The 18,374-nt window shown below is 40.4% G+C and overlaps 2 protein-coding genes across 5 annotated transcripts in view; one reads left to right on the forward strand and one right to left on the reverse strand.

Moving 5' to 3' along the window:
- nt5c2b (5'-nucleotidase, cytosolic IIb) overlaps positions 1-933 on the reverse strand; it is a 47,261-nt gene extending 46,328 nt beyond the window's left edge. For 3 of the 4 annotated variants that reach the window (XR_004571412.1, XM_034239157.1, XM_034239155.1), the window contains exon 1: positions 687-933. The gene's annotated coding sequence lies outside the window, so the exon portion shown is untranslated. The remainder of the gene's footprint in view (positions 1-686) is intronic. The other variant, XM_034239156.1, reaches the window with a different exon arrangement.
- A 2,707-nt stretch (positions 934-3,640) lies between these two features.
- Positions 3,641-8,557, forward strand: inab (internexin neuronal intermediate filament protein, alpha b). The gene is made up of 3 exons (XM_034239158.1): positions 3,641-4,748; positions 5,244-5,368; positions 5,568-8,557. Exons 1-3 carry the CDS (start codon positions 3,711-3,713, stop codon positions 5,851-5,853), a joined length of 1,449 nt encoding a protein of 482 aa, XP_034095049.1. The 5' UTR covers positions 3,641-3,710; the 3' UTR covers positions 5,854-8,557.
- Positions 8,558-18,374: the final 9,817 nt, after the last annotated feature.

Below are 18,374 nucleotides of genomic sequence, written 5' to 3' on the forward strand. Positions count from 1 at the left end.
ATGTTTCTAATCGTGGTAATGCATTTCTATTATTTCAGCTAATGCCTTTATGACACCTTGGCCCATTGCCTGGGTCCACTGGGCTCTGAAGCTAAAGGGAGCAGTGGCTTGGAGAGATTCACATTCCAACAATAGGAAGACCTTCAGTTCTACCCTGCAAACATTCTCTGGAGAAAGGGCATAAGATAACTTGTTACAGGCTTTGTTGCCGCAGGTCAGACTTGAGAAAGAGGGTCGACGCTCATCTCAAACAATGGTACACGTAACGTTAGCTGTCACTCAACATAGGATGTGGTTTACGTGTAGTAATAGCGTTTACATCGCTGTTTACATTTAAAAGAGATATTATTAAACCAACGATGGGTGAAGCGTGAGAGATTAGCTTAAGCTAACTTACTGTGAAAGTATATTTTCAAGCTAACAGCAAAGAAAGCCCTTGTTCGCAGGGGTTAACGACGGTACAAGACAACGTCCCGTTATTTGCCTAACTGTGAAGCTAGCTAACAGTCCGCTCAAACAGTCTCTGTCCGGCTCTGTATCTCATAGCTGACATTACTGAGAAGGACGGATACAAGTGATTCGGGCAAAGCTAACGCGCTAGCTGGCTTTGATGCAAAAACAAAAGCCACAAAGTGTCGGGGACAGATTCCACTGCGTTAAGTCGTGACTGGCATTACTGTACTCACCTCCGAGTTCCTGAATAAAACAACTGCACCGTCACTTTGTCTGTCTGAGCATGCGCCTTGAGCTGTGTAAAAGTCGGAGGAAAATAGCCGCTGTGTTTTCCTAAGTGTCTTCACTGTAAAACGCCAGGCAGCAGATGAGTGCTGTTCCTGCTCTCTGCTTAGCTCTCACTCTCTTCCTCTGTGCTACCAGCTGTTGTTGTGAGGCGTTCAGGGGCGATGCGTCTCCTGTCTGTCAGGAGGAGGCGGGACTCTCTGTCGTCGTGGCACAGACACGTGACACCGCGGTCCTGCTTCTGTTATCAGTTCACTACAAGAGACACCTAGGCAGCAGTGAAAAGATTACCGAGTGACTTTGTATACTGGAAATACTCAAGTAAAGTACAAGTATCTCACAATGTTACTTAAGTACTCTACTTAAGTAAATACTTGGCTACTTTACACTACTGTTTATCACGTGTTTACTGGTGCAGATAGTAAACATGGAGGTCTCATTTTCCTTTACTACAGGTTTTACTTTGGTAATTTAATTGTATAATGCCAGGTAGCTTGTGAATTGTCACCTAATCTATAATATGTCATGTATTGATAATATTTTGTGTATAGTCCGAGTTTGAATGTCCAAATTAATGAATGTAAACAAAGTAATGTATTTGAGTAAAAAGTATAAAATATACAGAAAATGTAAATAAACAAGTTGAAGTGGTAAATGTACTAAGAAGGTATCCACTACTGATAATGAATCAATGCATGTCCAATAACATGTACCTTATGTAGCTGGTCAATGTGGAGCTAGTTATCTGCTTAAGATAGTTAAGAGTTTATTCCTGAGGTTATCATCTTAGAGGTCGCCATTCCAAAGTCGTAAAAAATGGGGAAGGAAATAAGAAACAATTCTGTGACACACCATGTGTCAACTCTTAGCTTTTTTTGTTAAATGTTGTAGAATAACCTCTGGGCCTCAAACGACTAAGTGAAACCATTTGAGAAGTTATACTCTTTAGTGAAACTGCTGACAACTCGCCAAAAACTGGGATAAGAGGCCGAAACGACACCCTTTTATTTAATGGCTCCCTCCCTCAGACCCCCCCCCCCCCCGCCTCGAGTGGACTCCTTTGTTGTCATAATAGTGACATCACTTTTCGACATTCACGCTTATTAGCTGGCTCCAACACATTGTACGTCATAAGTGGTTGGCAAATCAACAGAGCCAGCCAGCTAACCAATCAGAGCAGACTGGGCTCTGGTTTCAGACATAGGGTGAAAAGAGGTGCTGCAGCAGGCAGTATGAGAACAATAAAGACCTTTTTGAACAATAAAGCATGTAAACATGTCACAGTAGAGGCAGAAAAGAAAACCTAATAATTACCATAATAGTGCCCCTTCAAACTTCTAATTATAGTTGCCGGACTGTGGAGTCTGACAAATATGCACATCTTGTTATGCCCTGCAAAGTTCTGAATGAGCTGCAAGGCATACTTACCTCTTAACTCTATCTTGACTTGTTAAGAAAAACTTTGAAACTGCAGTTGCTAAACAGCAGTGGTGTTGCTTTTAACATTCTTTCTAACAAGCACTTCTTAATTCTTTAAAGCCCTAAGTCATGTATGTTTTGTGTCTGTTGTTTGGTTGTGGTCTGTTTCTCATTGCACAGCAAATCTGCCTCAGTATCCAATCAAAACCCTAGCACATTTGTTCCATCCAAGAACATAAATGCAGCACAATGACTGACAATAGATCATTAGGAAACCGATTTTTTCTAACATACAGTAACTCAACAAGAATTCAAAAAACTACTCTCAAACACACATTGGTTACTCATGTGTAATCATAAAAATAAACAATAATAGGAAGTTCTATTAACATTTCTCGTCTACATCGTATGCTGTGCACATTGGGTAGAAACACAAGGTTTGAAAATATTGTTTTCATTCATTTATGGCATAAACATAAACATATCCATAAATGAGGACATGAAAACGATGTGCTGTGTTAATATTGTTCCACATCAGATGGACGTTGGACTAATTGGGATTCGAGCTTTAAAAAGGTGACTACAAATTAACCAGCATTGTAAAAAAGGATATAAAACAGCTTTTAAAGTGCCAAGTGGTCCTAGCCTTTATATTAAAATGTCCCGTCTGCCAATGTGCTGCAATTTGACGACAGAGGGCAGCAAAGGCCTGTAAGTGGAGAGATGTGTTCAAGGGATGTTGAGCAAACTTGAGTAGCCTATGCCAAACTAAAGTTATCAACTATTGTTTTTGAAAAAGGTAAATTAATATGAATTACGATGTGGTTCTAGTTCAAACTCACACGTCATTCCCCCCCCCATTTTAATTAACTTTTAATAGCCTATATTAGTGTCATTGTAAAGAAACACACGATACAAAGTTTCTGTAAGTGCAGCCTGTAAAACGATGTCTCACCGTGCTTAATTTCTTGGGACACTTGTGGGACAGTGTCACTGAAATGTTTTAGAGAATAATATATAATTCTCTGGTGCTATTTGCAAATAGGCCTATCTTCAAACGTTTTGTAGGAAAGTGCATCATCATTGTCCTTCCTTAAAATAATGTCAGTCTTTATGTAAATATAGGGTTGTTTTTCACATTTCAGATAGCCTATATTTCGTCTTCAGAAACAGATGGAGAGGCTCCCTTAATATGAATTATATAAGCATTTGCTTATGGAGGAGCATTTCCTATATTATTAGTTTTAAGTGTAAAACAAGCGATACAACTTTGACGCACCACTGCGCCAAAAAGGACAGTTCCATCTGCTCCACTCAAAGAAAACTTCCCACTGTGCATATCTGGACCAATAGTAGGATTACCTCAGACTAATTGTAGAATAGTAATAAGAAAAAAATGCAACATTGATTCTTATATTTGCTGTTCTACCTGACGCATATGGAAGCAATGAGCCGGATGTTCATATGTTCTGCATTAATAAGTGACTGGGCTGGTCCCCCTATATAAAGGAGACGCGCCCACTGCTCTGCTCTGTCTCTCCATACACGCCAAGATGAGCTTCGGGTCTGAATCCTTCTCCGCCTCCTCCTACCGCAAGATTTTTGGGGATTCTCCCCGTTATGCGTCCTCTCCGTCGCGGTCAACCATTAACATGTCCTCCAGGACAGGTTACCGGTCCTCCTCTGCGTCCCGGAGCAACGCATCAGCCCTGGGCTCGTACAACAGAAAGTCCGGCCGCTCCATGCCACTGGAGACCTTCGACCTGACACAGAGCAATGCCCTCAACAATGAGTTCAAAATTGTCCGTACCAATGAGAAGGAACAAATGCAGGGTCTCAACGACCGCTTTGTCATGTTTATCGACAAAGTGCGCACCTTGGAGCAGCACAACGCAGTGCTGGAGACGGAGTTGACCGCTCTGCGCCAGAGGCAGGCCGAACCGTCCCGCTTGGCGGAGCTCTACCAGCAAGAGATCCGCGAACTGCGCTCCCAGCTGGAGGAGCTGAGCGGGGAGAAGTCCCAGTTCATGATAGAGAGGGATTCCGTCGAGGACGAGCTGCATAAGGTCAGGGGAAAATACGAAGACGAGTTCCGCGCCCGGGAGGAAGCTGAGGCCACCCTCAAGGCTTATAAGAAAGATGTGGATGATGCCACCATGGTGCGCCTGGACCTGGAGAAGAAGGTGGAATCTCTCCTGGACGAGATCAACTTCCTCAGGAAGGTGCACGAGGAGGAGGTGGCCGAGCTGACGGACATGATCCAGGCTGCCCAGGTGTCCGTGGAGATAGAGGTGGCGAAGCCGGACCTCACCTCCGCCCTGAAGGAGATCCGAGGCCAGTACGAGTCCATGTCGTCCAAGAACCTGCAGTCCGCCGATGAGTGGTACAAGACCAAGTTCGCCGACCTGTCCGAGCAGGCCGGCAAGAGCAATGACGCCATCCGCGCCAGCAGGGAGGAACTGAACGAGTACAGGAGGCAGCTGCAGTCCAAGACCATCGAGATAGAGAGTATGAGGGGATCCAACGAGTCTCTGGAAAAGCAGCTGCGGGAGATGGAGGAAAGGCACAATATGGAGATTGGAAACTACCAGGTAATCACCTTTAATGACTTTTTTAAATGCTATAAAATCCTTTCATTTTCAGTTGAATAAAGGTGTTGTAACATTGAACAGTAAACATTGCATATGGGCATTTCTTCTTATATTACAAATAATTGTCGGTGCGGTAATAATATGAGGAGCAGCTGAGCTCTGTCCGTGGTGCTGAAACTCACTCCCATGGGACAGCGCGCCACTGCTGCATCTGACAACGCCCACTGAGTGGATTTGCTAGATCAGTATGTTTTCTTTGTTGTTTGGGATCCAACAATCCTAGCTGAGAAAATGTTTGTTTTTTTAGACCAAACACAATTTTGCTTATAAATGACTAGAATGCCAGCTACACACTGGATTAAAAATAGGATCGACACAGGTCTATGTCTGGGCACTGCCATCATTCCCTTTAGAGAAAGGTACACACAAACTATTTTTCTTCAAACAAGTATTGAACCCTGGCCTTCTTTTCCTGTATTGTTTGATTCCCCTTAGGACAACATGATGGAGCTGGAGAACGACCTGCGGGCCACTAAGGGCGAGATGGCTCGTCACCTCAGGGAGTACCAGGATCTGCTGAATGTCAAGATGGCACTGGATATTGAGATTGCAGCTTACAGGTAGGCTGTTCTCTCATAGACAACTCACTCTCACTATTAAAAATCACTTTTATAAGTTATGATAACCATAACAAGGAATTGAAAAGACACGATACAGACATAAAATGGGAGAAAAATCACTTTCTCCATTGTAAAAATGCTGTTTCTTCCAATTACTCTCTATCTGTTCTAAACCTTTCCCCTATGGTTCTCTCTGAAGGAAACTGCTGGAGGGTGAGGAGACCCGCATCGGGACTGGGATCAGCTTTCCCGGCTCCTCCATGAGCAGCATCAGTTCCGGGCAAGGCTACAACTACCAGAGCCGCATGTACAGCAGCTCCGGCAAGAGCTCCAAGAGCAAGGACGAGGAGGAGCAGCAGCAGCAGCAGAGCAAGTCCATGGGCAAGGTGACCCAGCGTGAGGTTTACGAGGAGACCGCTGTCACCACCAAGAAGATGGAGAAGCAGCAAGACCCCATCGACAATTCCACCAATCAGAACAACTAAGAGCCTATACTGTAAGCTAGTTTTCGACCCTTAACCCACCATACTTCTATTCATTTCCCAAGCTAGAACAAACCCTGAGCCTTCACACTTACACACTTGTGGGCGTCTACGCTGAACGCCTTGCCTTGTATTATAAGCCTGGTCATGGTTTCTATCCTAAATGTCCACAAGTGTGTGAGTGAGTGTGGGATTTAGATGTTTGTTTTACCCTTCCTGTTTTCCCCTTTCCCCCCACATGTGTTCCCCAAAGGAAATCCATTATAAATCGTCTGTAACAATCACTCTTTACAAAAAACACAGTGCTCTCTCTTTCTAGTTCACACACTCAAACAATAACAAGCACTTACGTAGCATCTCTTACAGATCTTTCAGAAAGTAATATTATACTGGTCTTTCACACTACTGAAACACGACAGATAATAAAAACTCTGGTCAGCCACAGGTACCACAAGCTGTGAGGTACTCTCAACACATTCCAATGGAAGCATGTGTGTGCATCCACTTACACGGAAAAAACAACCAGTGACAGTTCAGTGAGGAAGCACACAGTTCAAGGAAACCCATAGCGTATTGCTGAGCCAATATTTCAAAGACTAATTATCAGGTACATGAGCAAATAGTGTCATTGCACAATTTCACAGCGTTCTCTTTAAACTCCTTCTTAACTTCCCCGGTGAAGTTTCATTCCCGGAAGTGGATTCCCTGAGCTATTTAAGTAAAATGTAAGTCAAATAGCAAAATAATAATCGAGCATAATTTGCATGTTGTATGTAGATGATTGCATGGAATCCATTGGCCCATTGCTCTTTGGACACAATGTCATCGTTCGGAGTTAAAAGGCAGACTCATGCCTTCCTTTTCACCATCTTCCATGCTGAGCGTCATCATGCACAAAACTCATAGAAGTCATAGACGTGCGCTTGTTAGCCTGTAGGCTAGGTAGGAGTTAGGTAGATGTAAACGCTGTGAAGATAAGAATAAGGACATCTCTTTAGGCACTTATACAGGAAGTTATCTTGCAAATGTAGAAAGCAGATTGCACAGTTTGTCGAAGGATACAAGGAACAGTGAAAGTTGAGCGAAGATGCCCTAATGGAGACGAAATGCAGCTAATATGATATTAAAGTGGAAGCGATCTCTTGAAACGTGCGCTTCAGCACAAATGAGCAAGACTCTGTATGATCCATATGGCTGTATGCCTACGCCATTTCATTTCCCATGTTGCCATCAATGTTGCTTGAAGCACATGTGAGCCCCAGAATCCATACCATATCACTCCGCCAGAAGAAAACCATGGCATCACCTAGGGCTGGGTATCGTAAAACATTTTCGATACCAGTATCAACACACTAGTATTCCAATACCATAACAGAGAACTTGATTTGATAACTTTTTTTTTTTTTTGACCCTACTTCATGGATACCTAAAACGTAAATGGAAACTTCCTGTTATGTGAATTGCCTCCACTAAATTCAAATTATTTCACACCACTATATTTTGAATGTAGGCCAATCAGACGTCGCATAAATCAAAGAATGTTTACATGGATTGGCTGTGAGCATACCCATACAAAAAGTTGGTTTCTTTTTTGGATGTGAGTATACAAATGCATCAAATGCAGGTTTTGATGGACTGGAGAGTTTTTCGAGTGTTTTGGTTTATTTCGGACAAGACTTTCCCGATACAGATTACTGATACCCAGCCCTATAATCAATGCACAAAATACGTCACAAAATCAGTTGGAAACGCCAGATTGCAACACACTTGAAACAAATTGACCTCTCTCTTTATTACAGTGGCCATGACTGAATCAAATGTCTGTTGTAGTAAGACCTCACCACTAGAAATACTCAGTATGACAGACTAAGGAATAGCTTGTTTTTTCTGCTTGCACACTGCCGAATTTAACACATCTTATTGTACTGTTGCTGGTCATGGCGACCCACGTCTTGTCAAACTGCACTCACAACAAAAAAATGACTGATTGTACGGCAGACTGTTCTGGAACGGGTTTGGATGTTTTACTTGAGGATTGTGATATTCATGAGTACTGTAGTGAGTGTGTCCGTACTGTATCTCTACACAGTGGCCTATCATAACAGGGAATATTCAGAGCGGCAGCAAATCTGAAAATTGGGCATTTTGTTTAACAGATTACTGAATTCAAGTGTAAAGCAGAAGAAAAGATGTGAGATGTACAAGAACATACAAATGTTAGCAGCATGTTATAGTATACAGCTATAACAATGGATGAATGTTTCATGGTTGGAAATGTCAAGCCTTTATCCAAAATAGTTTTCATTGGTGTCTGAACGAAACCCATCCATACTGCTACTACCCCTGCACTGCCAAACGTTTCTTAGTGCACATGCAACACCACTTCTTCATGGAATAAAAAATCAAGCATTCTCTGAAAATACAGTATGTCACCAGTGCAAAACCAACAATCAAGATTTAGCCATAGAACAAATAACTGTAGGATGTGAAATGCCTTAAAACACCAGCAGCTTTTTTTTGTGACGTGTATGATTCTGTCCAGTGGGGTGTTTAATCATTATTATGTCTTATTAGAGCTACCATGGCTGCACAAAGCATAGGGATTGAATGTAGTTGAAATACCATTCTCTTTACTGTTATAACTATGTATTGCTGTATGACACCATATATATCAATAAAGACTTGACATTATTGAGGCTGCCCACGATTTTCATTGTGTTTATTTGTTATGCAACACCCACCTTTCATGTTTATAACAGTGGTGTAAAACAACCAAGTACATTTAGGAACTAAAATATTGAGGTGCTGTTACTACAGAAAGTATTATTGTACTATTTACATATATTTGGTATATACAGTCATATTTAATGGAGATTCAAGTTAATAACATATAATATTATGAACAAAACAACCATAATGTTTTTTGATTACTGAGGGAAGTTTCACGAGCCATCCAGCAGTATGCAAATGAATAAATACAAGCCCGCCCTTTGCCAGCATGCATGAATGCATCAGTGATAATAATCCATTAATGAAATATAAAGAGTCCAAAAAGGGGCAATTCTGCATAATGAATACTTTAACTTTTGGTACTTTCAGTAGAAACATATTGTATTTCTATATTGTTTACTTTTTACTAAAGTAAAAGATCTGAGCACCTTGTCCATCATTCATTTTTAAATATGATTTAATGATATTATGAGGGACTGCAGATGGAAATGAGCTCAAAGCTAAATCTGGTTGATACATTTGAATGTTTTAAGTGTTCATTACTGTGCATTGTCCCTGCCAAATAAATTATTAAATATTATGAAAGGATGGAGAGAATATTCACAACTGTATGTATGTATTTATATCTGTTGCACCCTTAGAATGATGCAGTAAATGCAGAACAATCTGTATCTAAAGCAAAGCCATTTGATCAATTACCATGTAAGGTTCAATGTTAATTCTCAGTGTTGCAATGGAAATATTATTCCATCATGTTCTCAGGTCTGAGGAAGGAGATAATCATCTTCGCTTTGATTTATCTCATAACATAAATGTTGCTTTGGAACAAGACAAGCAGGAACGCAATGTCACCTTGACCTTTTTCTGGACATATTTATTCTACAGGGCCACAGTGCAGACGTGTATTAAAGGAAATATGATGGATCACCAGCCGCTGTACTGTATGTTGATCTTTGTACCCCCAGCCAATGCTCCACACACTTACACACAGATAGTCCTATAGACCCTGAGACCTTGGGCCTCCTGTGTCTCTTATTAGTTCATCTCCCCTCGCCCACAAACTGGGTGGGACAGTATCAGCGCTGAATGTGCGTGTGTGTGACGCTGGTTGCAGTTCTTCAAAGATTTATACCCCTGCAGTGCAGAGTAGAAGGTGTGGTGGGAGCCATCCACTAAGATGCCGGTGTAAAAGCGCTGTTATGAAACAGCCCTCCCTTCTCATGCTTCAAACTTGAAGAGTGCTTCAACTTTCTATTTTTACGTTTCACCTTAGCTCCCCTTCCTCGCAATAACCATAGAAAACACAGGAGAGTATTACGAGGCTATAAAGACCTGTGAATACCATGTAGACAATAACGCCTCTCATAGGTAACTCCGGGTCTGAACGCTATCAGAGGGGGTTTAGTCCTTCAGTCCCAATGCAATCAGCATACATTGCAAAATGGCTGATTTCTCAAGAGTCACTTTGTAGTTATTGCACTATTGTTTGTCTTAAAATACTTGCTGTGTTTTGTAAAATGTATGCTTTAATAAAGCAGTCAAACCTTTTATTTCCATCTATGTTGCTTTAAGCTTAAACAAATCCCCCCTATTTCACACCCATTGAAAGTATCACATGTTCATTATGTATCATGTATGAAGCTTTAACATGGTAACTCTGAGTGAAAATGCAATCTCTAGATTCCTAAAGCCATTTTACTTAATATTCTACATGTCTTGTGCATTTTTTAAACGCGTTTACAACATTTTCCCTAACATGTCTGGACACATTGAGACATTTGGGGAGCTACCCTAGGGTTCAAAATGACTTCCATTTATGTACGTTTCAACAATGTTTTGATGTACAGTATGAGTTGGAGAGGTTAATTAGTAGTTTATTTATTGAATCATTTAAATGCACACTTCTCATTGACTGTTGCAATCATTCCTTCCCAGGTCTTAGATGAATAAAGGAGGCTGTGTCGAGGGAAAAGCATGTTTTATGTTCTGTCTAGTAATAAGTGTCTGTGTGGGGCTGTGATGGTGAGAATGAGAATCAGGACGTGGAGCGAGGGGGCCACAGCCGTAAATTGCGCCTATATGCCAGCGCCTCGGGATCAAAACCATCCCTCTTCCCTGGACTGAGGCGTTGGCTCAGCAGACATTAAGAATGTGATGGCGTGTGACCTTCCACACACACAAAAAAGCTTTATCACACTACTACTAGAATGTAGACATTTTCAGGCAATTATTCCCTGAACAAGGGAGATGGTCACATTATTTGTTAACCTTAATCTAAGCTTCTACGAGTCTAAAGCTCTTTTCTGACCAAACACAAACATTTTGTGATCCAATTGGTCTGGAAAGATAGTTCTCTTGTTCGCATACAACGTAAATATTTATTAGAGGCATATTAAGAAAACATACTATGCTAAGCTAGGCTAAACACGTACATAGCTGACCTTGCACAGAGATGAAACAGCTATTTGGTAAGCTAATTGGCTGATTAAAATCAGAGCTCTTTTATCTACACATAGGAAGACATTTTCAAAGCTTTTTTTTATTAGGAATCATTCAACCACTTGACTCAGCAACAGATGGAGATGCATGTTTTCCTTCTCTTTCAACCTGTTAACCGAATGTTAATTTGTGAGTTGATGCTGCTGTTTCCTTGGAATCTGTTGCTAGCATCCTTCAGTACCTCAGGGGAATGAAAGCTCTCAGAGAGACAGTGTGCCCTCGTCCAGACAGGCAGACAAAGATACGACTGAAGAGAGGATTATAAAAATTATACTAAAGTCAGATTGAAGCCAACGTTATGGGGAGTAGATGAGTCACAGTTTTAGATAATGGCACACTGAGGTAGGTGGTAATGTATGTTGGATAAACCTTATGTGAAAGTAACACCCAAAAATGGTTTGTTGACAAGAAACATTATATTCTGTCGGTAAAATAGCAGTTATTAAGGAAGTATTAAGCATTAAATTGCAATTTCAATCTGTTTCCATGCCTGGGAGAAAGTACTGAGTCTTTTTGAGGTAGGCCCTTTGTGTGACGTGGCGTTCTCTCTATTAGGCCATCTTTGTTTCCCTTGCTAATAATAGCATAGACAGAGCCAGCAGAGCCAGACATGCAGACAGACGGACGGATAGAAGGAACACCTTGAACAAAGGGGAAGGTCACAGCCCTATTCTGGACCTCTGTCTTAGGATGGAGTGATATTGGGGGTATTCAACCAGAGAAACACAATCACATTAGGAGGAAAGCGCATTACATTAATCAGAAAATGGAAAACGGCATGGCCTCTGTTCTTTTTCAATTACTTTTGATATTGTAGAGAGATTTAGGTGTGAAGATTTCATTTGTAGAGTAGAGGTTAACCGACCCTATCAACTATGGATTTGATCATTTTTTTTCTTTTTCTTTGGTCAAATGATCGGACAAAGCAAATGTATCGCTCAATCAACATTTAATCTTATATTTAACATTTATAGACATATAGACAGGTTTCTGAAATGTTGGTTGAATTAGTAAATGGAAACGGGTTAATACAAATGCTTTATTATACAGTGTGCGCACGTTTTAGAGAAAGAGTAGTAGCTATATACACATGCATACTGCAATATTCTACACCAAAACAAATGTGATGATTGCATTAGTGATGTCAAAGCAGTTTGCAACAATGGAATCTTCCCAAACCTTCATGGAGGCTATATTTAAAACGCATCGCAAAGGACTATCTTGGATGACATCTAATCATTTCTTCAGTTTTTGAAGAGTGATTCATCGCTACCTGCAGCTATTAAACGGAAATGACTGAAACCTATTCCTATACAGGGATGTACATAAGATGTTAAAAAGAAGATATTTTTGGTTAAGAGGGAGTAATGTACATTTAGAAACTGATATGAGCATAAGCACTGCACCCTGATGTTATGCACAGGAGCCACAAAGCCAGTGTGGTATATAATTTAATATAATAATATCTAGTTAAAAAGTACCTGCACGTGCCTTTCAGAAATTCCTTGTAATATTTAGTTTTGCTTCTTATTTATGCATTCTGTCATTATTCAGTTACCTAAGGATATATCTTTGTTGCGTGATAAACTTCCAGCCATAAAGAATTCCTGAAGAAATAGGTGATGACTTTGAGTTGAAAGAAATACAGTAAATTTGAATTCTGACCTACAGTTACTTTCTGTCAAACGTTTGCAGAAATACACACAGTGGGTTAAAGAATGAATTGATGCTTGGTCCTAATCAGAAGGGACTCATTATTTTTGCAAAACAAGTTCAATCTGCAGGGATGTGTCCTTAGAGAAACCTGGAGCTGAAGGCTGCAACCTCACAGTATCAACGCCGGATGTATTTTGAAATAAAACTCACATTAAGGTATCCATTTAGGTGGTGACATTCTGGCTTATAGGTCCATAACAAAGCAATCCTCATAAAGCTCAGGCCAATTTCAGAAATGTCTTTCATATTAGCAATGTCAGTTCAAGATTGTTGTTCCATAATCGAGTAAAATACATTGTATCAGTTATTTCAATCTTGATCCTGGGATGTCATGTTCAGATACAGAAATGGATAAGTGCACACACAATGTGACAGTTTTTTTTATAATTGGTGTATAAGTTCACAGTGTACGTCATGTTCGAAAATGTTCCTTCAGCTCTTTGGGGTGTGTGCTGCCGCTGCTTAATCCATAATAGAGCAGCTGAGCCCATCTAGTGCTTTCTATTCAACCTCCAGCCTGCAGACTGTGACACAGCATTCTGAGGGAGAACAAAGAGAAATTCAAAGTATAAAAATGATGGGAGAAAATCAGCTGGGATTCAAACCCAGCTGAATCATTTGAAAAACACAAGAAGTGAGTGTGACAAATGGAATAATTAATAATAAGGAGCTGAAAGGGTTTCCTGTGATCTGTCTTGGATTCTGTTTCAATGCTCAGTGTTGAAAATTCCCTTTTACACTTATGTTAGGGCCCTAATGACACATCCTGAACAGTTGAAAGATAACATGAAAGATTTTCATGATCTTTCCTCAAGGCTCCTTCTTTCTTTGTTCTTGTACATGATCAGGAAAATATAAAATTATTTCACCACCGACTTGCCATTAAATACCTGCTCTTGAATAGTGTGTGCAGATTTTCACAACATGTTAAAAAAGCATCTATTTGCAGTGATATTATCAAGCCTCACCTGAATTAAATATAACATTTGATCATTAGCTTTGTTTGGCATTATTAGTGTGACCATTCATTTCCTCTGCTGCTGAGCAGCTGTGAAACTGTCAGAGGTCAGAAAGAGTCGTTGTGCCATCATTAATCTTCACACTGCAGGATTTTATCAAATATGTTAAAGGGTCATGTTTAATAAGGCCATTATTTCACAGAAGGAACACATTTCCCATTAACAAGGTACCAGCACTCTGTAGGTCTATGGTCTAAGAGAATGGTCTTCTTTTTGTTGAACCAGAATTAAGTGGTTAACCTAGGAAAAGGACTACAACATGTAGGGGATAATTAAACCTGATATTGCCATGATGACTGATTTTCAAGATAATGAATACCCTGGTCTGAAGGACATACTAAAGGTCACCTTCTACCGGAGATTGTTAATAATTGGATCTTTTGCCTCTCAGTTGAAAACAAACCAAATTGGAGGATTCATAATGATGACACTCTTTTTTGGACATAGATAAGACTGCAAGTGTTTCAAGTTGTTTAAGGAAATAAATGTAAAAGATTACAATCGTCTTAATTTAGCATCAAGATTTCAAACAGGAGTTAGAAAGCTAGCCTGGCTCTGTCCAGAGGTAATCAGCCTACCAGTAGCTTTAAAGTTCACTCATTCACATACTACTATATCAACACGTTGGTCTTAGGAAAAGATAATAGTTGAGGTTAAAAAAAGTATGTTCACTAATTAAGTCACGTACATATGTTATGGTCGTTTCGTAAGGCATGTACGATACAAGGTTTAAAAAAGGCATCGTCAGGTTTCATACAGGCAAGAACAGCTGTATTTTGTGTCCATCAACCCTAACAATAATTGTATGTCACCTTCCACTTTTAATCCCGTGGCCACTAGAAGCAATATTTCATGTGCAAAACTGATGCTAGTTCGTAGAGCCTCACAGTTTGATGCTATACTGCCACTGAACAAGCTGTCAGATTTGGCGCTAGTCATAGGCTTTTATTTGTTTATTCCACACAAAAACCAAAGTGTAACTTAACCAATTTGCAGTTTCAAAGGGGGTTTATATTCTGGACTATTTACTGACCCCTGTTACCATTCTTATGTTAAGATAAGATAACCAGCAGCTGGCTGAAGCCTGATATTCATTGGACAAATATAACACTGGTATTTATTTTCTTATCCAACTCTCTGCAGGATCGACAAGTCAGTATATCAACCTAACAATCAAAGTATCACTTTTTTTCTATTACCACCAAAATGGTGACTGCATTAGCAAAGTGTTACCTTTTACACATCAACAAACACAATCTTATCTGTTCTCCTCTGTACTTCTATGGTCTCCAAAGACTCCTGAAAGAAATATTGCTAAATGCTGGACCAGTTACTATCTTTGCAGTTTCCCTTTTCCCCTTTACAACAGGTTAATGGTCTTTTCCCGCTTAAAACATCTGGCCGCTATTAGTCAGAGAACTATAACAGTACAGACGTGACACATTATACCAAGATGATGCCCTGAATAATAATGAAACACTCAGAGGGATACCTCTCAGAGAGTCAGGTGAATTCTCCCTGGGTTCATAAAAGGGCCTTTTTGTCATTAGATATTACTGTTTGACCCATCATGATAAATAAATGAACCCTAGGTGATCATGAGGCAATTGCTGTAAGCTTGTGTTGCCTCTCTCTCCAACGTTTTTTCATTTGTGGTGTTGATTATCTTTGAGATGATGAGTGTCCAACCTTGAAAACTCCCCTCATTATATTGTGTTCATTTTGCAATTTAATCACTGCAATTTGCTCACAGTATTGTTGGTTTAGAGAGGATAAAACACATTTTTGAAAACATTTAATGTGGCCTTAACTGGATCGATCTGCTTCTCAGGCCCAAGTGATCCTTTTAGGCCACGTTTACACGGAGACGAAACAGGTTGTATCTGCTACAGTTCTCTATCGTATGGACGGTTCGTTCACACGAGGCCGACACGGAAACGCGGAAACGGAGCCCTCAAACGATAACAGCTCCCAAGGTGGGTAGATCTGCGGACGAAACGCTCTGGGGGGGCAAACGGCTCCGTGTGTACGCCCTATAGGATCATTTCCTGATAACGATGACGCCATAGCCCCGCCTCTCCCCACCTCTGCTGCTCACCCCCGCCTCACCCGCGTCATTGCTGATGTGTTTTGCCAACAACAACAACAATGGCGGATCACAGGGTTGCTTTCGTGCTCCAGACACTACTGACCATGATACAGATGTTAATGCAAAATCTACAGCTCCTCTACCACAACCATCAGCAACAAGTGGACATGGTGAACTACATGAACTACATTTTGCTAAATCCACCGCGGAGAATAAACAGAAGGGAAACCAGACAACCATGGCAACCATGCTCGGGGTCTTCTTCGCTGCTTTTGGTGTATTTTGTGGCGGAAGTACAGCACCACTTACAGGCCCGGCATATGTACTACAGCGTCTCCAGTGTGGACGGACACGTTTCTTGAGCCGATTCCGTGTGGACAGAATACTTTTTTTATATCGACTAAGGTTCGTTTTCGTCTCCGTTTCGTCTCCGTGTAAACGGGGCCTTAGCTTCAACACAACAATCAGCAGCTTTTATTTGTCTTATCAATGAACTATACAAGTGAACCCTTTTGAAGTTGTCCTCTCATGCAGTCTCCCACTGTGAGTGAGATTACGGTTTGATTTATACCTTGCATCAAACTGCATCAGTAGCTACCTACCAATGTGCAGCAGAGGGTGCGTGAAGTGGAAAAGGACACAGAGGGGACACTCCCCTCCCCACACAAAGGACCGCAGGCTGTCAGGCTGGAGGAATAAAGATTACCTGCCTCCAGAGGCCGACTAATTGACAAAGCTCCCATGCAGTATATAGTCTTCAAACATTCAGACGTGCACAGGGGCCGATTGGAGGGGGTGGGTTTTTTTGGGGGGATGGTGCTGTCCATATACTCCCCTGCCCCCTCTTTGATAATGAGATAAAGGTGAGATGTTATATTCTCTGCTGCTGCAAAACAACAGCATTACCATTCAGCAGGGATTTATAGCACTTAAGCACTTTCTTACATGTTCACTCATTGTGGGATAGCTTTATCTTTATATTGTCAACTAATTCTTTATATAATCTTAATTTTAAGAACTGTTAACATCTCTGTGTATTAATGACTTCTGATTACACATATACACCACTGACCTGTTTCAATTTCACACTATTTCTCTGCCAGGCGTATAAGATATTGTGTTTGGTTGTTCTGTCAGCAATACATCTTGCATATATAGGAACCAATAATAAAACATTAATAAAGCACTCTTTTATGTCTTAGGTTCTCGTTTTTTTGTAATGCTAAGCATTTTAAGCATTGTTAAATAGGATCATGAAATGTTCATTGTCAACAACCTTTTTCTCCCTATTTGTTGTGCATATGAAAGATAATGACTTGAAGCCTGCAGAAGGCATGTTTTTTCACACTGCGTACGTGGCTGCCACACCTTGGAAAATCCTGCATCAGGTCTGGGTTAAAAATATCTCATTGCATCAAAATGCAAAGCACACGCACTGTGCTGTTAAAGGCACGAAGGTCATGTTTGAACATGTCCTCTTCATACGGAAAACTGCTTCAGGCGAAGTTTTAGACAATACATGATAAACACACCATGCTGTCCACATTGACTATAGGTTTAAGACAAAATCCTCCAATATCATCAATGTGTTTTGAGAGAGAAAGTAATAATTGTGCGAATGGGGTTCAAAAGGAAGTACACAACGTGAATTAATCAGACAAAAATCACTGCACACCAGTTTAAACTACCAGATAATTAATATAAATTGGCTATAAAAAGATAAACCCTGAAGAGCATGATAGTGTTACATATATGTTTGCAGATAACTCTAACCAACCATGACATTGTTTCAATGAGATGGATGACATACATCAATTTCCTAAGGATATAATGTTAAAAACAAAAGTGTTTTAGTATTTTTGTGGTTAACATGTAATTTATCAATCTGAGATCCATAACAAGCTGTTTAAAAGAACAATCTTTGCTATGACATGTTTTGAAAAATCACTTTGGCTGGTGCTTGTGCTTTCTTGCTTTGTCTAATTTGCTGGCTTTTTTTATTTTTCTCCCTGGTGCAGAGCATTCCTTACCAGAACACATTTATAAAAAATTCAACATTTTGGGAAATACCCAATGGCGTAAATATTGACGATCAGTGCAGCTACACAGAATCCCAGAGGCTGTCAGAATGGAGGAAGGCAATGTTTTTGTCATGCAACTTCATTAAGGAGTGGCAGCAGGGGTTTAATCTATAGCAATGTGATTTCTACTTTACAAATGTTAGAAAATGAGATCGTTCTGGTATCAGTGTCTACCATAACATTTGCCCGATGAGTCCATTACAGGCTGTTGAATTAGCGTTAATGAATTGGGCACTTTGACTGGTTGGTTGCAGGATGGGGTTTGCTTGGTCATCGTAACATAGCAATAATCTGAAGTCTGTAAGTGAGTGTGTGAATCTGTTTAATGGAGAAAAAAATTGCAATATCGTGGCCAATCACATGTATAATATGCTACGAGACTCTTCTTAT

The sequence above is a fragment of the Gymnodraco acuticeps genome, unplaced genomic scaffold (genome assembly GCF_902827175.1).
Source record: "Gymnodraco acuticeps unplaced genomic scaffold, fGymAcu1.1, whole genome shotgun sequence".
Taxonomy (NCBI): Eukaryota; Metazoa; Chordata; class Actinopteri; order Perciformes; family Bathydraconidae; genus Gymnodraco; species Gymnodraco acuticeps.